This window comes from Leptodactylus fuscus, chromosome 1 (assembly GCF_031893055.1).
Source record: "Leptodactylus fuscus isolate aLepFus1 chromosome 1, aLepFus1.hap2, whole genome shotgun sequence".
Taxonomy (NCBI): domain Eukaryota; kingdom Metazoa; phylum Chordata; class Amphibia; order Anura; family Leptodactylidae; genus Leptodactylus; species Leptodactylus fuscus.
This window is the reverse complement of record NC_134265.1, coordinates 172134681-172158075: the sequence shown is the minus strand read 5'-3', so window position 1 is coordinate 172158075 and position 23395 is coordinate 172134681. Positions and strand designations below refer to the sequence as shown.

Genomic DNA, 23395 nt, shown 5'->3' with positions numbered 1-23395 from the left:
AGTTGGACAGGTGTACCTAATAAAGTGGCCGGTGAGTGTATATATATATATATATATATATATATATATATATATATATTAAAACATACAGTCTATGATATCCATAGGTATCTGTTTGCATCTGTCATATGATGGATCTGACCCCCGACTTACTTTTTGTTATTTCCGTAAGTCCAACGGATATGTAATCTTAACCTAACAAATAAAATGACTTACTCAGTGTCGTCCAATCATGAAAGCTGTAAATTTGGCTTTGTGATATTATGTAACACAGCATATAAGCATCATTGGATCAGCTCCAGCACGGTGTTTCCTTCTTATCCCTAGTGACTGGGAACAAGCTATGTTTAGTTTTGCTTAGTTTTCTATCTCAGCAATGGAAAAGCTAATAAGTACATTTATTCTGCAGTGACGTTTTCTAGGAATCCTTTTTTTTCTTACATTCTGATTTTGAACACCATCCAGTTGCTTGTCTCACTGTGCAAATCATATTCTGTATCATTTTCGGCCATATTTAGCTGGTCATTCTGTTTAAATCCAATAATCATCTTTATTAAATCCAAAATTACATAAACATAACATATCATTCATAATATAAATCCATATATCACCCATAGAAGACATTTGTAAGCTGATAACCAATCTGAAGGAAGACTTAGAAATAGTTATATATAGAAAGAATATATATAAAATACAGACCAAAGTAAGTGGAACTAAACCCCAACACGTTACATAGTTGCATAGCAGATGAGGTTGGATGAAGAAATCAGTCCATCAAGTCCAACCTATAATCCTACAATCCCCTACAGTGTTGATCTAGAGGAAGGCAAAAAACCCCATCAGGCTCATGCCAATTGCCCCATTTCAGGGGAAAAAAATTCCTTCCCGACTCCAATATGGCAGTCAGAATGAAAACCCTGGATCAATGTGTTTCACTACTGCTGTACTGTAATGCATTGCATTAGTGATCAAACCCCCTTTGGTTCAAGACCCCTAGGGGGTCTAATAAATGCAAAAAAAAAATAAAAAGTAAAAAAATAAAATTATATATATATATATATATATATATATATATATATATATATAAAATTAAAAAGTATTAGAAATTGAAATCACCCCCCCTTTCCCTAGAACACATATAAAAGTAGTTAAATACTGTAAACCCCATAGCTGGAAAAAAAAAAAGTCAAAAGTGCCAAACCGCCATTTTTTCCACTGTTTTGCTTCTGATAAAAATGTTAATAAAAAATTATCAAAGCAATACCAATTCCCCAAAATAGTATAACTAAAAAGTACAAAACAGAATCCTGTCCAGGAAAGGAAAAGGGGTCCAGAATTTCATAAAACATAACATTTAATAGAAAAAGTCCATAAAAACATTCACAGAGACATGGAGCAAAAAATCATCAAAAATATGAACGTAACATACCAAAACAAGGAGGACAAAAAAACGTGTTTACATACTGGAACTGCTGACGCGTTTCGAGGCTTGATGCCCCTTAGTCATAAACCATTTTTTCTTTTACCGGACACAAAGTCCTGCATGTCTGACTTTGTGTCCGGTTAAAAAAAACCAAAAAACGGTTTCGCCGCAGACGTTAACCGGCGGACACTTTTCAAACCCATGAATGGGTTTGAAAACTGCCTGCCGATTTCCATCTCCTGCCCAGTTTCTCAGGCAGGAAATGGAAACCTGCATAACGGAGATCGGGCACAGGTGTGAACCTGCCCTCAAAGTAGAAAATTACTGGGAAACATACACATTAGGTATTCCTGTGTCTGAAAGTGCCCGGTCTACTGAATATAGGGTATCTGCTCCTGTGCTGTCGGGAAGGGGTTAATAGGAGCTCTGCAGATACCCTATATTCAGCCAGGCTGAGTTCCAAGTGGGGGAAAAAAACCCAGTCCTCAAGCTCAAGGAAGGGGCAGACAGACAACCAAAACACCGTAGATTTTGGGTGCAGTAGATGCTGGGTGCTGGGGAAGGGGGTGTTTTGGTTGTCTGTCTGCCCCTTCCCTGAGCTTGAGGACTGGGTTTTTTTCCCCCACTTGGAACTCAGCCTGGCTGAATATAGGGTGTCTGCAGTGCTCCTATTAACCCCTTCCCGACGTAATATGAGCAGTGCAGATCCCCTATATTCAGTAGACTGGGCACTTTCAGACACAGGGATACCTAATGTGTATGTGTTTCATAGTAATTTTCTACTTTTATATGTATTCTAGGGAAAGGAGGGATTTAGAACTTTTATTTTTTTACTTCTTTCTTTCCCCACTATTTTATGGGAGATTCTATACATTGATATTGCGGCTGGTCATAGCCCCCCCCCCCCCCCTTAAAAAAATAAATTAATTATACTCGAGTATAAGCCGAGGAGGGCTTTTTCAGAACAAAAACTGTGTTGAAAAATTCAGCTTATACTCGAGTATATACGGTAAATTGATGGTACCTAGCTGTCAATGGCAATTTGCTGCCAATTTCCTTCTGCTAAGTGTTCTGGGCGGACAGGGATATGTAAAGAAGGTGTATGGATGGTGGAAATGGGTAGCTTTGAAACTGCATATGCTTTTTGTCAGATCAAACAATCCACTCTACTGGTTGTCTCTATGTTCACCATGTGTGCATTCCCTCCTGTAACCACTGCTCCCAACAGCTAAGTAAAGATGGATCTATATCAGACCTGGGCAAAGTCCAGCCCGCGGGCCATATCCGGCCCTCTGACTGATTCAGACCGTCCTGCACAGCTTGACTAGGGAGGCGTGTCTAGGGGGCATGTCTTAGTGCCGGCAGGACTGTGCAAGAAGATGGAGACATGTGGTGTGTGTCATAAGGTACTGAGAGATGTAAGGTGAGATGCAGGGGGGAGTGTGTGTGTCTATATGTGTCTGTCTGTGTCTATGTGTCTGTCTGTATGTGTGTGTCTATATGTGTGTGTGTGTCTATATGTGTCTGTGTCTCAGTAACCTAGGGGCAGAGATGGAAGGGAAATGTTATACTAGGGCAGAGATGGCAGATGGAGGGGGGACATGAAACTGGGGGGGGGGATGGAGGGGGGACATGAAATGGGGCAAATAAAGGGGGATATGAACCTGAGGGAGAAATGGAGGGGGACGACGACATGAAACTGGGGGTAGATGAAGAGGGCACTTAACCCCTTCCCGACATGCGCCGTAATAGTACGGCGCGTGTCGGGTCTGTAACTATGGCGACCGCCCGGGAGCCGGGCGGCCGTCATAGCCGCCGGGTGTCTACTGCTTTAAGCAGTAGACAACCGGCTCTAATGCCTCCGATCGGTCCCCGGACCGATCGGAGGCATTAACCCCTCCGGCGCTGCTGTCAAAGGCGCCGGAGGCGCCATCTTCCCGGCGGCGCATGGGCGCCGCCATTTTGGCAGGGATCGCCGGCTCCTGGAGCATGCTCCAGGGCCGACCCCCCGTTGCCATGACAGCCGGGAGCCTTGTTATGGGCTCCCAGCCAGTCTGCAAATTCTCTCTTTTGCAGGCTGGTGTATACAGCCTGCAAAAGAGATGATGATTTTTTGCAATGCATTGCAATGCATTAGCATTGTAATGCATTGCATTAGTGATCAGACCCCCTGGGGTTCAACACCCCTAGGGGGTCTAATAAATGCAAAAAAAAAATAAAAAAAAAAGTAAAAAAAAATATAAAAAAATATAAAAAGTATTAAAAGTTCAAATCACCCCCCTTTCCCTAGAACAAATATAAAAGTAGTTAAAAACTGTGAAACATATATATGTTAGGTATCCCCGCGTCCGAAATTGCCCGCTCTACAAATCTATAAAAATATTTTTCCTGTTCGGTAAACGCCGTAGCAGGAAAAATAGTCAAAAGTGCCGAACCGCCGTTTTTTCACTGTTTTAATTCTGATAAAAATTTGAATAAAAAGTGATCAAAGCAATAACATTTCCCGAAAATTGTAGAACTAAAAAGTACACCCGGCCCCGCAAAAAAAGACGCCCTATGCATCCCCGTACATCCCCGTATGTATAAAAAAGTTACGGCCGTCGGAATATGGCGACTTTTAGAAAAAAAATTTTTTAACACCGTTTTGGAATTTTTTTTAGGGGTCAAAATGTAAATAAAACCATATAAATTTGGTATCCCTGGAACCGTACCGAAACACAGAATACAGGGGACATGTAATTTTGGCTGCACAGTGAACGCCGTAAAACCAAAGCCCGTAAGAAAGTCGCAGAAATGCATTTTTTCTTCAAATCCACCCCATTCTGAATTTTTTTCCTGCTTTCCAGTACATTATATAGAATAATTAATGGTAGCATCATGAAGAAAAATTTGTCCCGCAAAAATTAAGACCTCATATGGCTCTGGGAGCGGAGAAATAAAAAAGTTATGGGGTTTAGAAGGAGGGGAGTCAAAAACGAAAAACGAAAATCAAAAAATGCCATCGGCGGGAAGGGGTTAATGTCACCCTCCAGCTATCCCTACAGTTTAATGTCTGCTTCCAGCTTCCCAATTTTAATGTCCCCCTCTAGTTGCCCCCAGTTTCATGTCCCGCTCCAGCTGTCAATTTATTGCTCCCCTCCAACTACCCCCACTGTTTAATGTCCCCCTCCAGCTGTCCCAGCTTCATGTCCACTCTAGTTTCCACCAGTTTAAACTGGGGCACCATGAGAGGGACTTAATACTGTGGGGCAGTTGGAAGGGAACATTATAATGTGGGGACATTATAAATGTTAATAAATAAATAAATAATAAATTTGCCGTGGCGCGGCCCTCTAGCATAGTTTCAATTTGTTATGTGGCCACATGCGAAAATTAATTGCCCACCCATGATCTAGATGATAATAAGTGAGTAAGATAGGGTCTGAGCAAGTATGAGGAAAACACAATAAGGGTGCATTCACACTGAGTAAACGCTAGCTTATTTTGTAGAGTAAAATTACACTTGTAAATTTTGCTATCTCATTGACTTCAATGATATTTTTTTACAAGTGTAAAAATACGCCTGTAAAAAATACGCCTGTAAAAAATACGCCTGCAAAATGTCATTGAAGTCAATGGAATAGCAAAATTTACAAGTGTAATTTTACTCTACAAAATAAGCTAGTGTTTACTCAGTGTGAATGCACCCTAAGGCTGGAAACTGTAGGCTAAGGGAGAGGGCTCCCAGAGTGTTCCCAGGTCACTAGAAATTTCCTTGTGGAAATTCGTTCCCAGCTGCAGAGATCTTCAAATCTATAAAGCTCATGTACCTTATCTCTCCACCGCTGGATAATGGGAGGCTTTGTCTTGTGCCATCTCATTGGGATAAGTAATTTAGCTGCCTGGATAAACAAGGTTATTAACCCTTAGGCAATATTTAAAGGGGCTCTATCAGCAAAATCATGCTGTTAGAGCCCCACATATGCGTGCATAGCCTTTAAAAAGGCTATTCAGGCACCAGTAAAGTTATATTAAACTACCCCCCCCCCTGTTTTAAAATAATACCCTAAAAAAGAATGTGATCTACTTACGCATCGTGCACACTGGGCGGGCATTCAGGGTGTGTCTTCTTTATCCACGCCTCTTCTTCCTCCGATGTCCTCTGGTCCCGTCCTCCTCCGGCGCTTGCTCGCAGACACTGATATAAAAAAATAGCTTGGGCGCATGCGCAGTAGCACGCGGCTTCTACTACGGCTACTGCGCATGCGCCCAGGCTATTTTTTTTTATCAGTGTCCGCGAGCAAGCGCCGGAGGAGGACGGGACCGGAGGACATCGGAGGAAGAAGAGGCGTGGATAAAGAAGACACACCCTGAATGCCTGCCCAGGGTGAACGATCCGTAAGTAGAGCACATTCTTTTTTAGGGCATTATTTTAAAACAGGGGGGGGGGGGGGGTAGTTTAATATAACATTACTGGTGCCTGAATAGCCTTTTTAAAGGCTATTCACGCATATGTGGGGCTCTAGCAGCATGATTTTGCTGATAGAGCCCCTTTAAGCATTGAAAATGTGTAACAAACTGTGGTGTTTTACCTTTAACCCCTTGTGAAAAATGAAAGACTTGGGGCTACATTGAAGGAGTTCAGTGCTGATATATATGAGACAAGCAAATGTTGTTGAAAACCTTGGAGGATTTCTCTGGCCACTCCCATCTTGTTTGCTGGCATTTTTTGATTTTCATTTTTGACTCAACACCTTCAAAAACACCATAATTTTTACAGTTATTCGTTCAAAGAAACATATGAGAGCTTAATGTTTGCAGGAGAAACTGGAATATTAAATTACCATTACAAGTTACAATTGATGTAATGGGAAACTGGAAAAAAATTCAGAATGGAATTGGAGAAAAACTCTATGCAACTTTCTTAGGCCCGGTTCACATCTGAGTTCGGTAATCCAGGGAGTCAACATGAGGACCCCCTGAATGGACTACAGAACGCATTGACAAGCAGTGAGCATAGAAAGCAGACGGAACCCATAGACTATACTGGGGTCCGTGTGCTTTCCGCGCGGTCTCTGCACGAGTCATGCGGACAGGAAAGTAGAACATGAAGTACTTTTCTGTCTGCACGTTCCATGCGGAGGGCACACGGACCCCAATGCGTTTGGTAGTCTGTTCGGGGGGGGGGGGGGGAGCATCATGTAAATCCTCAACAATCTGTTCTCGAACTTTCTATAATGCTGTCAAATGTCACAGAGGATGAAACTGGTAAATCTGGAATGAAGAATGCATGAAAGCCTGTATTTGCATAAAATGGACTTTGTAATGTTGTGCTATGTTCAGAGTTATTGTATGCAAACTCAGCTGTGGATAAATAATCAGTCTAGTCATCCTAAAGATAGCTTATGAAGCATCGGAGGTCTGATTAGTTCTTTCAGATTGCCTATTTGATTGAGGATGAAAGACAGATGACAAGTTTATTCCTATTCCTAGAGCACAGCAAAAACCTTTCCAAAATTGAGATGTAAATTACACACCTCAATTGGAAACCACATTGTCAGGGATTCCATGCAATCTGAAGACTTTCTGAATAATAAATTTAATAATAAATTTACTCCACAGTGGGTATTCCTTTAGCTGGAATGAAATGAGCCATTTTTGTCAGACAGTCATCAAGTATGGTGGTCATTCCTTTAGAAGCAGGTAAATCAACCACAAAATCCAGAGAAATTGAGCCCAAGATGCGAGAGGGAATGGGAAATGGTTGCAGCTAACCTAAAGGAGAAGATTGTAGAGTTTTATTTTGAGAACAAACTACACATGAAGGAACTTACTACCAAAAGGAAAGAGATAGAAGTTCCTGAGTCTTTTTGTTACCTAAATGTCCAGAAAACTTAGAATCGTGGATTAATCTTAAAACGGTAAATTGTGCCATCTCTGGTACATACAATTGATGTTGTCTTTTCCAAAATCCATCTTTGAAATAGAGATTGGTATTTTTTGGAGGGTGACTAAGTAAGGGGTCATTTGTATATCCATCCTTTAGTAGACTCAGTAACTCCTTTGAATGGCTAGCCCCTACAAAGTTTGTTTTAGATATGATTATCCTTTCTCGTTTCTTTCTATATGAAGGCTCTGAGAACATTCTGGACAAAGCGTAGGCTTTACCATGCTTTATCCAGGTTGATGAGTGGCTAAGAAATTAAATTGAGAAAAGAATAAACTCTATGTAGCTTATCGTGAGTATAGTCTTTTTCGATCCATGGAGAAACTCTAGATTTCTATGATCATTAAGCACAGTTACAGGATTAGCAGTTCCTTCTGAAAGATGTCTCCACTCAGAAAATGCTAGTAGTTCTTTATTTCTAATGTCGTAATTTCTTTCAGATGAAGACATTTGACGAGAAAAATACACACAAGGGTGCAGAAACATCTCATCTCCACTTCTCTGAGAAAGCATAGCCCCTACATCTGAATCAGATGCATCAACTTCAACAGTAAATGTCAAATTTGGATGAGTTAGAATGGGTGCTACTGTATATACAGTCTAATTTTGTCAAAGCATCTTGGGCCTATTGTGTGTAAAGTGCACTGTTTTCTTTGTGAGCTGCGCATTTGGTGCAATGATGTTAGAAAAATATTTGATGAATCTTCAAAAGAAGTTAGCAAATCCAATGACCCTTTGAACTTCCTTTCCATTTTTCAGAATTGTACAATTAACAACAGCCTTAGGCCCCGTTCACACGGGACGCGGAATTGGCGGATTTTGGTCCTAATTCTGGCGTGGCCTAAATGAATGGGCCTGGTCTGGAGGGTGCTGCCACGAGGCGGACGCCGGGACTCAATCAGCCGCGGAATCCGCCTGAAGAAAGGGCAGCTCGCTTCTTTTTTCCACGAGCGGCAAAAAGTAAGCTAGTGGTCTACATAGACCGCTGTTGTGAGGGGGCGGATTATAACATGGATTCAACAGCAAAATCCGCCCCTTCTTGCCCCGTGTGAACGAGCCCTTAATTTTACTAGGATCCATACTCAGACCTTCTGATGAGATGATGTACCCCAGAAATTAAATGAGCGTCCGTTCAAATTCACATTTCTCAAGCTTAATATATAAACAGTTTTCTTGTAGTCGTTGAAGAACAGTGCAAACATGTACACATACGGAGAGAAAAGTGCTGCTTGCAGTACTTTTCTCTCTGCATGTTTCATGTCGAACCAAACGGAAACCACACAGACCCCATTATAGCCTATGGGGTCCGCGTGCTTTCTCAGGTAACCGCTTTTCTCGGCATATAGGTTTCCTTTTGGGGGGGTCCCCAAGCTTTCTCCCCGTATGGAATACCGGACGCAGATGTGAACCGGGCCTCAGGGGGATGATGTGGGAGATGACATTCCATGTTGTGGTTATTCCAGACTAAACACCATCTCCATCAAGTTGCTTGTATGTAAAGAATACTCCATCCACCCTCCAGCAGCAGACGGCCCACTAAGAGCACGGTTCATGTCCTGGCCATCACAAAGGTGTAAAATTCAGCACGGACAGCGGCACAAAGGGCGCCTTCACCAGCCGTCCGTCCCCTGACTAGGAAGGCAGGGAAAAATCACGTGAGCAGCCTGTAGCACGTGACTCCGACGTCACATACCTACCCGGAGCTGCTCCATTCTAGACACAGGCGTTCTAGACACGACCGTGCCGGGCAGAGGAGCGCTGGCCATCCCTTGCCTTTTCTTTCCTGCGACCACCCTGGCTTCTGTGGTGCCCGGCTCTCCCTGGCAGCAGCACCATGCCAGCCTGTGACAGGCGCAGCAGATGGGACTCGTCTTCCCCCTAGAAGGAAGCTGCAGCGTTCTCGTCAGACAGCCGCTGTGTGTGCACTGCAGTCCTTGTCATCCCCTCCGCCGCCTCGTCTCTTTCACTTTCTAGTGTTTCCTGTTTTTCCAGTGTGTGTGTTTGGTATTGTACTTCCCCACCCCCATTCCTTCTCCTCATCCCACACCCTGTTAGCAGCCTCTGCCCTATAGGAATCCCTCATTTCACCCCATAGGAGTCTATAACGGAGCGGGGCTGACTAGAGGGACCCTGCGGGCACACGAGCACTGCCGCGCCATGGGATGCTGTGGGAGCACGCAGGTGAGTAGCCCGCCCTAATGTCCCCTCTTGCTGCTGTCACTGCCCCTCATGTGATGTGTCTGTGTGTGACTACCTGGGGGCCTGCTAGACTTCACAAACTGAGTTAGGGTGGCTACAGATCCAGAGATGTGGCTACAATGGCTCAAAGTTCTGGTCCCCCTAAGCCATAGACATTCTCCAGCACTAGAATGGTAAAACGCTTCTGCTTTCATACCTGCTACCAACTTCTGAGCCCCAGTCCCTGACCAGTAACTTAGTGTCCCCATTGATTGACCTGCTATCCATCTGACAGATGGGCAATGTATACCCAGCATAGTCCTCATCCAGGCTCATGTCTCATTTTTATAGGTTTAGCACAATATAAATGGTATCAGATACAAGGAGAACCTTGACTAGACTATTCTCCTGTTTGGTGCTATATATACATCTTGTAAGGAAAACTGTGCTATATCTGTGTGAATGAAGTCTTATATCGAAGACTGATTGCATTGTGATTGTGCCACAAAGCCTGCTCCATTGCCTCCAGCTGCCTCTCTGTGGGACACCTGGGAATGGCGCCTTCATGCCCATTATCAATTTCAGGTTGCGGGTTGTGCAGATTGTGTGCCATGTCTATGCACTATTTTAGCTTAATGTTTGTGCAGGATTGGCATAATGGGCACTGAACATGTGATGTATTCATCTTAATGATACGGGCACCTCTTCTGAATTGCAATGCACATCATCTTGGGTTTCTAATCTATAATGTGAAATACACCATGTTTGAAACATTTGGTACCACTTCACCACCAGTTACCATATGCGTGCACATTCTTTTTGGCTATAGACTGGCATCATTCTGTAAGACCATGCCTAGTTCTTGTAGATGCCAGGCTGCCATGTATTAGAGCATGTTACACTCTTAACTGTATGCTGACTGTGTTTCAATCACTGCCATCATCAAGTTTCATGATGTACTAAATAGATACAGGTAGCTGCAGCATGCCAGCCCTTGCCCTACAGTATTTACTAAGCAGGACTAATGGGTGTGCTATGAAAGTTTTAACAACTACAAGCTAACGGTTAGTACCCTTAATGTGTTACCCCTTGTGCAGACTCCATTGTTCTGACATTTAGATGTATGTCCTGTATATTAGTAGATGCAATCCCAATCTGCATCATTCTAACCAGTTATAAAGATGGGCAATGGGTTGTAGCTGCCACACACATGTAGGATGATCTGGTTTTATTGCTAGTTAATATCTTCATCTTGTATGTGAATAGGCTGTTCTATATGACAGGATCAGCTGATGCGTTCGCAGTGCTTCTGTCTATAAGGTCACCTCTCTGAAATCCAGGTCATGTAGGATTTATTGTAAGCCTGCTGAGTATTCCTGTCCAGAACTGTCAAGCTGAATACCATGACACATTTCTTCTCCCATGAGATTTTTCTTGCACATAGAGCTGTCCTGGTTATCTGGAGCTTGCAGGTAGTGTATTGTAGTGCTGTGGCCGCATCCTCATAAGTCTGTCATGGAATGAAGCAGAACATCCATCAGTTCACGCCTATCACCAAGAGTGATGGAGCACCGCTCTGGAGAGGGAAAACACCACTTTAGCATTGAACTGCTGTCACCATTGTGTCAAACATTTTTAATCGTATCCTGCACTCTTGAAGCCCTCTATCATGTCTGAATTGGTGTGTTGTATGTACACTTGTATTAACATTGGACCTGATTAAACCATGTAATAACTGAGGCAGATAGAATTAATGTGGTTATCAAAATGTCCACGTGTCAACAGTGTATATGTATAGAAATAAAATGTGGAACAAGGATATCCACCATTTTTAAGAACTGATTTACCGCCACTGATTTTTTTTATTCATGTTCTGACTTGATATCTTAGAACTAAGGCTCTATTCACGCAAGAATCATAACAGATCCATGCCACTATAAGGGACCAGCTTTTGACCCTATAACTTTTGTATCCAATGTGGGGTGTGTTGGGTTTCCATTTGTGCTCCTGAATTTTTGCAGTACAAAAGGTATTGCTTTCAAAATTACCAGGACTGCTGATGGAAAGGCAAAGAATTTGAATGTGCACAAAGTCTTACTAGTGTCCAGGATGAGTACTGCTTAGCCTAAATGTTATACTCAGTAGGTGTCTCCAATGAAATTAGTGTTATGAAAACTTTTATGAGTGCCTCCATAGATTTCAGTATGAACATGGCTTCTGTAGGTATAATTGACTTGCTGCAATTTACAAAAACTAAACTGTTTTTGAAATCGCTTCATTTCCACTGCTGTTTTTTTTTTTTTTTTTTTGTGAAATATGTGGATTAGCCATATCCAATTCACAGGTACTAGTTACTAGGTACTAAGGGCTAGTTCACACAGGACAAGAGGGCGCGGAATCCTCAAAATCAAAGTCCACCCCCTCACAATAGAGGTCTATGTAGACCGCTAGTGGTAAAAAGAATTGAGCTGCCCTTTCTTCAGGCAGATTCTGTGGCTGATTCAGCCTCACGACAGCACCCTCTGGACTAGGCCCATTCATTTGGGCCTAATTTGGAGCGGAAAGTCGCGATGGGATGCCGTGCAGTGCACCAGTATCCCGTCGCAGCAGCTGTGTTGGAATGTGCACAAGCTGAATCCCCGTGTGACCTAGCCCTAATATGCAGCGTTTTTTTTTTTTTTTGTAGATTGTGAGCTCACAATGTACATTTTTCCCTATCAGTATGTCTTTTGGAATATGGGAGGAAATCCACGCAAACACAGGGAGAACATACAAACTCTTGCAGATGGTTTTTTGCCCTTGGCGGGATTTGAACACCAGGACCCAGCGATATGCAGCGTTTTTTGCTGCAGTGTTTCTACCATGTCTGTGTATTTGCAACATGGGGCCCCAGCCTTAAGTAGACAATTAGATTAGAAAAACATATTGTTTTGTAGACCATGCCAACTTCAAAAACATGTCTTCAGTGTATCCTATTAATATTATAAATGTGAAAGTTTGTGGGTTTGTGAGTTTGGATGTTCGGATGTTTGTTCCTCAATCACGGAAAAACCGCTCCACCGATTTGGCTGAAATTTTCCACAAACATAGTTAATACACCCGATTGCGCAATAGGCTACTTTTTGTCACAATAGCGCACATACGTTTGTGCCAGGACCCCCACAAAACCCAAACTCGCACCACCATCTCTGCAATCTCACACACTTTGGACCATAGCAAGCCACAAAATTCATATTGCCCTCTACAGCCTAGCCCCTAACCCCACACAATCACATATACATATACTTTACCACTTTGCCCCTCACCTTAACGATACTCCAGGAGGCTCTCTTTAACGCTCCGGAGCAGCCACGTTTGCCGACCCCCACCGCTCTGACAATCCGCGACACCGCCCACCCATGTCAATACCCCTAGGCGGTCTAATAAATGCAAAAAAAAAAGTTTACAAAAAGTAAAAAAAAATATTAAAATAAATAAATAAAAAGGATTAAAAATTCAAATCACCCCCCTTTCCCTAGAACACATATAAAAGTAGTTAAACACTGTGAAACACATACACGTTAGGTATCCCCACATCCGAAATCGCCCGCTCTACAAAGATATACAAATATTTTTCCTGTTCAGTAAACGCCGTAGTGGGAAAAATGGTCAAAAGTGCCAAACCGCCATTTTTTCACTGTTTTGATTCTGATAATAAATTGAATAAAAAGTGATCAAAGCAATAACATTTCCCGAAAATGGTAGAACTACAAAGTACACCCGGTCCCGCAAAAAAAGACGCCCTATACATCCCCGTACACACACGCATAAAAAAGTTACGGCTGTCAGAATATGGCGACTTTTCAAAAAATAATTTTTTAACACAGTTTGGGATTTTTTTAAGGGGTCAAAATGTAAATAAAACCATATAAATTTGGTATCCCCGGAGTCGTAACGAAACACAGAATACAGGGGACATGTCATTTTGGTTGCACAGTGAACGCCGTAAAACCAAAGCCCGTAAGAAAGTTGCAGAACTGCATTTTTTCTTCAAATCCACCCCATTCAGAATTTTTTCCCTGCTTCCCAGTACATTATATAGAATAAATAATGGTGGCATCATGAAGAAAAATTTGTCCCAGGAAAAATTAAGACCTCATTTGGCTCTGGGAGCGGAGAAATAAAAAAGTTATGGGGTTTAGAAGGAGGGGGGTCAAAAACGAAAATCAAAAAATGCCATCGGCGGGAAAAGGTTAACTTCAAATACTTCTGTCCCAAAGTCACTATGTTATGTTTCTCACAACACCGTATATATAGCAGCTCTAATACAAAATAACTGCAACACAAAAGTCTCACGTATTCTCTGAATTACAGAAACAACAAGATACAAAGTTACATTTCATATCCCATCCCTTATACACAGTACGAAAACCTTACCCACGCCTGTATATACCCACTGCTACAATCACCGCAGACGAAGTCGTGGGTAACAGCTAGTAACCAAATAAAATGGCCCCTCTTCATACCTACTTCACTTGTTTCCTGTTCCTTGGAGCGAGTGGAAAATATCCTGCCTGTGTACCACAGTTTGTTGAATCACATAGCCTGTGTGTCTTCTGAGATCCTGGGATCTGTGTGTCTTCTGAGATCCTTTGCCTTGCCTGCACTGTTATCAGTCCGCTAGTACCTACAGCCCTGGTCACTATCTTCCTTCATGGTGGGAATGGTCCAGATCCGGTAGGCATTGCTGCCTCTCAGAAGAGCCCAGGAGCTAGCTAATATAACCAATCTTTCCTTCTCATTTGGGGCAGTGCGACTAAGCAGTGCAGTATTTCTGAGGTAGTGGAAGTAAAAGTATCAGTTTGTTGATGTCAGGGAGTGACTTAATGCTTTTGGTGCCAAATTCAAAACTTTAAGTTTTCTCTGGTGTCCTTCTCTCCTCTGTATTCATACTTGATGGTTTGCTGGTGTTCCTGTGTCTTTGTCTTAAAGGGGTATTCCCAGCATGCTTGTTCAGCAGGCTGTGCGCTCTCTTCACTTCCTGGTTTTCTCGGCACATTGGTGGGCGGGGTTTCACTTGCTCTGCTATCAGTCAGTAATGAGGGATTGGTTGTAAACGAATTACCACAGTATGAAGCTGATGTAGCAGAGCTGGATTTGAGTCAGTTTGTAATACATACAGAGGTAATGGACTCCCTATCTCAGCCCTTATCAGCCAAATTCAATTAAACCAACTGATAAGTGGAAGAGCTGAAGATAGAGTTCAGAAATCCTGGTACTCTCACCTCCCCCTCCCCTATCTGAGGAGCTCCGTTGCTTGTCTGTGGCAGAGACATACACAGCTCAGAGCTGCTCCCAGCAGGATCCTTGTTATGGAACAACCCCTTCAATGCCTTTGCACTATATTCCTCCTATGGATACTCTACTAAAATGCATAGAGAAAATAGTGTCAGAAGAGATGTTTTCTTCCTTAGAGAGCCTTAAAACTATTTTGAAGTTCCTTGCCATCTCAGCCTTCTACATCCTTCTCCACCTTTGGTGTCTCAAAAGAAGTGATTAGTGATTCAGATGAGGGGGGAGCTTGAAGATTCTGACTCCTCCCAAGGTGACGTAGGTCATTAATTCTGCATGGTGGAAAAAACAGTCATTGAAAAAATGCATACAACTATATGAGTAGAAGAGGCTAAGGAACCTATGCCAATCCAAGACCAAATGTTTCATGATCTGAGTGAAGAGTAAGGGTCTTTACTTTGCATGAAATATATTTTCAAAAGAATGACTAAAAGAACTCTAAAGCAGTTAAAATTAAATATCAGTTTTCAGAAGAGAATTCTGCATCTTGGGTTAAATACCCCTAAAGTCGCTGCACCGTTTTAAAAAATCTCAAAGAAATCTACTTCCTTGTGAGGACATGGGTCTCCTCAGAAACCTTGTGGTTTGAAAGTTTTCCCCAGAAGACCTGAACGACAGAGACCCATGCACAGATGTGAACCTAGCCTCAGTTGTATTAAAGAGGACCTTTCACCATATCCGGGCACAGGCAGTGTTATATACTGCCGGAAAGCTGACAGTGCGCTGAGTTCAGCGCACTGTCGGCTTTCCTGATCTTTGCCCGGTGTGAAGAGCTTACGGTCCGGTACCGTAGCTCTTCTATGGTCAGAAGGGCGTTTCTGACAGTTAGCCAGGGACGCCCTTCTGCCCAGCAGCGCCTATCGCGCTGTACTGTGGAGTGGGGAGGAACGCCCCCCGCACGGAAGTGTTCACACGCGGAAAGCAAATTCCGCCGTGTGAACATACCCTTAGGGGGGAAGGTGTTTCTGGATAGATTTTGGACTTCCTCTGTGTGTTTTATTTTTAGTTTGACCTTGACTGTAGTTATAAACCAGACAACTATAGGTAAGCAGCCTCAAGAGAGCCTATACGCGCATATCACATTGAAAGCAATAGGTAAAAAAGCCTCCCATTGATTTCAAAGGGGAGCATGCGTATGTCGGCAACCGTTCAAGTCAATGGGATCTGTTTTTTACGTTGCTCACTCTGAATGAGTTTACGTTCAAAATTAGCGTGTGTAAACTCCGTGTGAAGGCTCCCTAAGACTGATGGCACATAGTAGCTTTGTTTGCAACTAGTGTTGCATGACCAAAACATCGCCTTGTCATTATTGGGGATATCAAGGGGCCCCGAGATATATTTTCGAGTTTCTAATAAGTTAATCAATACGAACTCGGAGAAGACACACGCACACGTGTTGTGTGCATAATGAATTCTGTTTATTGAGAAGTATTAGGCATCTTTATAGGAAAATAATGGCTTTATGCAAGCGTACACATCACACACACTACATCATATCAAGCGTATAAACACACTATGCCAAAGAAAGGCAATGCTACCACAGAAAATCATATAAAACATATACCGTATTTTTCGGACTATAAGACGCACTTTTTTTTCCCCCAAATTTAGGGGGAAAAGAAGGGTGCGTCTTATAGTCCGAATGTGGCGCCTGGCATCCGCTGTAATAGAGAGGCGGAAGCCGGCAAGTGATAGACGCCATTACAGGTGCCGGGGCCTGAGACATCGCTGCGCTCCTCTGCCCTGCATGAAGCCGGCAGCGGCGATGCTATTCCGCTCCTCCGTCCCCCCGCCACTGGCTTCAGGCAGGGCAGAGGAGCGATGTCTCAGGCACCTGTGCTGGCGTCTCTCCCTCCCCGGCATCCGCCTCTCTAGTACAGCGGATGCCGGGTCAGTATCGGTGGCCCCTTCTCCCCCGGGGCCGGTCCCCACTGGCCCCGTACCTGTGAAGTTGCAGGCCGGCTCCTGCGATGCGATATCGCAGGAGCCGACCTGTTCGGGTGACAGCCGGGAGCCTAATGAGGCTTCCAGGCCTGTCACTGCTGTATTAGTATTGCGGCTGGTCTCTATGACCAGCCGTAATACTAATAGACAGAATGTCCCATAGACGGCAATACAGTTGTATTGCCGTCTATGGGACTTGCAATCAAGTGACCGCAGGTTCAAGCCCCCGGGGGGGAATAAAATAGTAAAAAAAAAAAAAAAAAAAAAAGCTTTAACAATATAAATAAAAGTTCTAAATCACCTCCTGTCCCTAGAAAAAAAATAAATATATATATATATATATATATATATATATATCTATCATAAACCACCGGGTTTTTTTTCAATACAAGGTGATCTAAGCAATAGATATTCCCCAAAATGGTATAACTAAAAAGTACAGCTGGCCCCGCAAAAAAAACACTCTATGCATCCCCGTACAGCTGCAGGGTCACCTGTCAATGTGGCCTTGCAGCTGTTGCAAAACTACTACTCCCATATATTAAATATTTTACCATTTTTTGCTTCAAAATATTTTTTCCCTATTTTCCTCCTCTAAAACCTAGGTGCGTCTTATAGTCCAGTGCGTCTTATACGGTATATTTTATTAGATTAAATGACATAAAAATACACATAGGAATATAGAAAGATAGGGGGAAGTTATACATCCAAATGACCATGCAGGTAGGGCCTAAGTACACATGACATATGTATATATGGGCACAATGTTTTAATAAAGATATAGGCTAGTGGTGATATGTCAAAGAGTAGTCATCAAAAAAATAATTTAAACATACATGTACAGCATAAGACAGTATAGTATAAAATGCAGCAACTATATTGGTAGCTATACATTTACAATCAATCAAACAGAGTTATTTTCAAGAGATTGTAGACGGCCACCTTCAGCATGAAAACATAAGTTTGAAGGGGCTTAGGCCCTTACATATCACACTAACTTAATGCCCTTACCATGCAACACGCCCCCGACGCGCATTTTGCCGATTCTGGCTTAATCAGGGGGGATTTTTTGTGGTAGCATTGCCTTTCTTTGGCATAGTGTGTTTATAGTCTATTTTCCTACCTAGAGTTTTTGCCCTATTTATATACAGTCATGGCCAAAAGTTTTGAGAATGATACAAATATTAATTTTTACAAAGTCTACTGCTTTAGTTTTTCTAATGGCAATTTGCATATACTCCAGAATGTTATAGAGTGATCAGCTTAACAGCAATTACTTGCAAAGTCAATATTTGCCTAGAAAATGAACTTTATCCCCCAAAACACATTTCAACATCATTGCAGCCCTGTCTTAAAAGGACCAGTTAACATCGTTTCAGTGATTGCTCCATTAACACAGGTGTGGGTGTTAATGAGGACAGGACTGGAGATCAATCTGTCATGATTAAGTAAGAATGACACCAGTGGACACTTTAAAAGGAGGCTGGTGCTTGGCATCATTGTTTCTCTTCTGTTAACCATGGTTATCTCTAAAGAAACACGTGCAGTCATCATTGCACTGCACAAAAATGGCCTAACAGGGAAGAGTATCACAGCTAGAAAGATTGCACCTCAGTCAACAATCTATCGCATCATCAAGAACTTCAAGGAGAGAGGTTCCATTGTTGGCAAAAAGGCTCCAAGGCGCCCAAGAAAGACCAGCAAGCGCCAGGACCGTCTCTTAGAAGTGTTTCAGCTCGGGATCGGGCTACCAGCAGTGCAGAGCTTGCTCAGGAATGGCAGCAGGCAGGTGTGAGTGCATCTGCACTCACTGTGAGGCGGAGACTCTTGGAGCAAGGCCTGGTCTCAAGGAGGGCAGCAAAGAAGCCACTTCTCTCCAGAAAAAACATCAGGGACAGACTGATATTCTGCAAAAGGTACAGGTAGTGGACTGCGGAGGACTGGGGTAAAGTCATTTTCTCTGATGAATCCCCTTTTCGATTGTTTGGGACATCTGGAAAACAGCTTATTCGGAGAAGACGAGGTGAGCGCTACCACCAGTCTTGTCTCATGCCAACTGTAAAGCATCCTGAAACCATTCATGTGTGGGGTTGCTTCTCAGCCAAGGGAATCGGCTCTCTCACAGTCTTGCCTAAAAACACAGTCATGAATAAAGAATGGTACCAGAATGTCCTCCAAGATCAACTTCTCCCAACCGTCCAAGAGCAGTTTGGCGATCAACAATGCCTTTTCCAGCATGATGGAGCACCTTGCCATAAAGCAAAGATGATAACTAAATGGCTCAGAGAACAAAACAGAGAGATTTTGGGTCCATGGCCTGGAAACTCCCCAGATCTTAATCCCATTGAGAACTTGTGGTCAATCGTCAAGAGACGGGTGGACAAACAAAAACCTACAAATTCTGACAAAATGCAAGCATTGATTGTACAAGAATGGACTGCTATCAGTCAGGATTTGGTCCAGAAGTTGATTGAGAGCATGCCAGGGAGAATTGCAGAGGTCCTGAAGAAGAAGGGTCAACACTGCAAATATTGACTTGCTGCATTAACTCATTCTAACTGTCAATATAAGCTTTTGTTACTCATAATATGATTGCAATTATATTTCTGTATGTGATAAAAACATCTGACAAACACACATAAAAACCAGAGGGCAGCAGATCATGTGAAAATATAATATTTGTGTCATTCTCAAAACTTTTGGCCATGACTGTATGTGTGTTATCATTATCAAGCATGCAATACAATTGGTTATAAAAACTGAATGGGCCTTCTGTGTGACTTACCACAAACAAACGATTAGCAGGACTTGAATAGCATTTTTAAAGGCTATTCAGGCATATGTTTATCTAAAATAGCGAAAATCCAGTGATAGAGCCCCTTTACTATGCATAAGCTAAAGTTATATTAAAGTGGAAACATGTGGAAATGCGCTAGCCACCAGGTGCGGCCTTCATGGTAACAAGTAGCATCAAAGGACACTGTGGCCACACTCCCAGAAACATGGCTAATTGCCCTGAAATACTATCTTAAACCTTGAAGATTGTCTCAAGGCTGCTCATTAGACAAATTCTTTAATCAGTTCAAACATGGCCGTTAGGGGAGACAAGATGGAGGACAGACAGCATGGAGTCAAATGATATAAGATGGTGTCTTAACTCTAACATCATCCTAGCCTTAAAGAGGTTGTCCAGGGAGGTGAAAAACCCCCCAAAAAACAATCATACTCAACTATTCCGTATTCTGTGATGTCCGCCCGGCGCATTCCGGTCCATCTGCTCCGTTTGCTTCTCACAGGTCTCCTGAGTACTGCTAAAGCTGCTGATTTAAAGCTTAAATGGGTTTTCCATTTTTGCCTGGACAACCCCTTTAAAGTCACTTCATACCGGCGTTTAGCAGCTCTGCCCTTGGCCTGGTTCATCAGTGTCCGAGCAGAGATGAGAGGGTGCCGTGACTCTCACAAATAATTAGAAGAATGCTCGACTTTTTTTTTTTTTTGCAACTAGCAATGCCGTTTGCAGTATCCTCAGGGTCACAGTACGACTTCATACACTAACATGAGCGATCTTTTGGTTGCAAAATAGGAGTTGTTGCCAAAGTCACTTTGTGGCCTTAGCCTTATCAATTATAGTCTCTGTTAACCTGCTCCTTGCCAATGGCAGAGTGCCTGTTATCTCATAGAGATAAGTATTGAGAGTGCTGCAATCACACACTCCCTCCTAGCAGCATGCAAGGTTATTTTTCTCTCCAAACCTGTGTAATTTAATATTCATTTGCTGTGGCCAGATAACAGGCTGGCAATCATGGAAATGTTTAAACAACAGAATGAATAATTTCACATAACAGGTAAACAAGCAGCATATATAACGCAATGTATTTAAAGGGGTTTTCTGGGCAAAGCCCCCCCCCCCACACACACACACACACAAATTTCACATAGGTTTGTATAGAAGATTTACCATACTTCTGTAGAGAATGGACTCAATAATATCTTTGTTTTTAAATACAGGGATAACAGACACCAGCTCCTGGAGCTTTTATTACCAAACTGCAATTGTCCTGCAGGCAGAGAGAGAGCTCAGCGCCCTCCAATGTATTTAGGAAAACGCTTGAACTTACAGAGGGTACGGAAAGTATTCAGACCCCTTTAAATTTTTCACTCTGTTTCATTGCAGTCATTTTCTAAAAGCAAAAAAGTTCATTTTATTTCTCCTTAATGTACACTCAGCACCCCATCTTGACAGAAAAAACCAGCAATGTAGATATTTTTGCAAATTTATTAAAAAATCTAAACTGAAATATCAGTGTCACAAGTCATCTACCTCTGCTGTGACACTCATACTTAACTCACATGCTGTTCATTTCCTTCTGATTCTCCTCGAGATGGTTCTATGGAAAGGGGGTGATTAAAATTTTGCCGACATTTTTCATTAAATTTCATTAAATTTGCACTGACAGTAAAGAGTAGCTTTTTTTTTTTTTTTTTGTGCTGCTGCTGCATTTCTCCCTTATACAAGTTCTCAATTCAGAGGCTAAGAGCTGTAGCTCCTTGGGGGTGTCTGACAGCTGTGTGTAGGGGATAAGTTGTGTTGTGGGACTGTGTTGAATGCAAGCTTTGTTTCTGACACTTGTATGTATCTAGGGTGTTGTCCTGTTATCAGTTTTCTCCTTTTAAAAATAAGTAAACTTAAAAGGGTGGAGAACTAGTACTGAAATCATAGTGAACATTTACAAGCTCTTTATAACAACTGTGTAGCTGGTTAATATTGCGATGTGTAATTAAAGGGGTTTTTGTGGTAAAAATATTGATGGCCTATCGTGAGGATAGTTCATAAATATCGGATTGGTAGAGATCCTATACCTGACACTTTCATCGACCCACAGTTCTCAGCAACAGATACACAGAGAATGGGGCAGAAAGCAGACCTCTGCTCCCTTTAGAATGACTGAACTGAATCACTGCAGCTTAGCTCCTATTCAAGTGAGTGGGAGCTAATCTGCAGTAACCTGGCCTCTAGACAGACTGGAGAAGTACTTTGGCAAAATACATGTGTAAAAAAAAAAAAAAAAATGTCATTGAAGTCAATGGGAGTCTTAGGGAGCCTTCAGACGGAGTTATGCTCCGTGCATTTTGTCCATTTTACACGTGTAAAAAATACATGTTTAAAATGTAAAATTGTAAAACACACAGCAAAATCGGAACACACTGTAAATATAACAGTAGTTGATATATAAGTTCCATTATGTATTCTACGCCTTATAGAAACATGTCCTTACCGCCAAGATACAAATAACAACCGCAAGAAAGGTAAGTATGACATAAATATACAAAATATTAATAAAAATATCAAAAATCTTTATTATAATAATTTACCACATATACAAAAATAGGACAATGTCAGAAAGACAGATGTACACATACAGAAAATGGGTGTAGTGGGATGCCACAGCTGATAGTGGTCCCTTTAGATACTGCTGATTTTCCTCACAAAAAACATCAGAAAATACAATATATACTCTCATATCATGTAATAAAATCCACCTAGGTGAGTGTTACCATCAATTATGGTTATATAGAACCTAATATAGACTTTTTTAATCCAAATGCTATTTGTTCACCCCATAAAGGGGAACAGTATATATATATAGTGTCAAGGTCTATAGGTTCTATTGTAATATATCTTGCTTCCTATATGCAAAAAGAGGCACACACATTGCCCTCAAAGATCAGTAACCAACATACATTAGGAAGACAACATATTTGTAAGTATCGATAAAGCATATCTTACTTCCTATATATAGTAAACAGCACGTATATTGCCCTCAAGGGTCCAATAGTCAGCATAGATTAGGGAGTAGACATGTTATAAGTACAACAAGGCAAACCAGTGTAACCACTCACCCATGGAGAGGATTGTAAGCAGATCACCAGGGACGGGCACCCACCACCCAAACCCCGACGCGCGTTTCGGCGCAGAGAGCCTTCGTCAGGAGGAAGAGGAGGAGACATTCATGTTCCCTATTTATATGCCGGCATAAAACATTGGGGTCCAATGGAAGCAGTCCCAGCTGCTGATAATGAACTCGCAACATTGCGAGTGTGCGCCGCGGGTGAAGAAGCGGCGCATGCGCATGATGGCGCACAGGACGAAACACATGACCGAAAACCCGAAGTATCGCGGTCACGTGACCGTGATCTCGCGATGTTACGGCTCCGGCATGTGTCCGTGCAGGCACACATCAGGCATGCGCACTCACCCACTGCAATGTATTTTAAATTACTTATGGACCAATCCAGCGGATCCCAATGGCTATAAACTAAAGAAACTAAAGAAAATACTAGCCTATGTCGTGATTAGAGTAATGAAACTATTCAATCAAGATAACTCCATACAATTGAAACATTAGATCATAGAACAGGTGAATCGTATATTCAACATACATATATGTCCACAAGTGAAAGTGTAAGTATATAACAGCACCAATAATTAAGAGTACTACATAAAGCACTTACATAAGTATGATAATGTGCAAAAACAGTGCCATATATTGACCCATTACAGGTGTGATGTCAAGATACCCCACACATATTAA

General features: G+C 42.3%; 1 protein-coding gene across 1 annotated transcript in view; it reads left to right on the top strand.

Moving 5' to 3' along the window:
• Window positions 1-9038: 9038 nt before the first annotated feature.
• The window catches only part of SLC44A1 (solute carrier family 44 member 1), a 105412-nt gene continuing 91055 nt past the window's right edge, over window positions 9039-23395 (top strand). Inside the window, exon 1 of the mRNA XM_075280050.1 lies at window positions 9039-9530. Coding sequence (XP_075136151.1) covers window positions 9507-9530 — 24 coding nt within the window. The 5' untranslated portion in view covers window positions 9039-9506. The remainder of the gene's footprint in view (window positions 9531-23395) is intronic.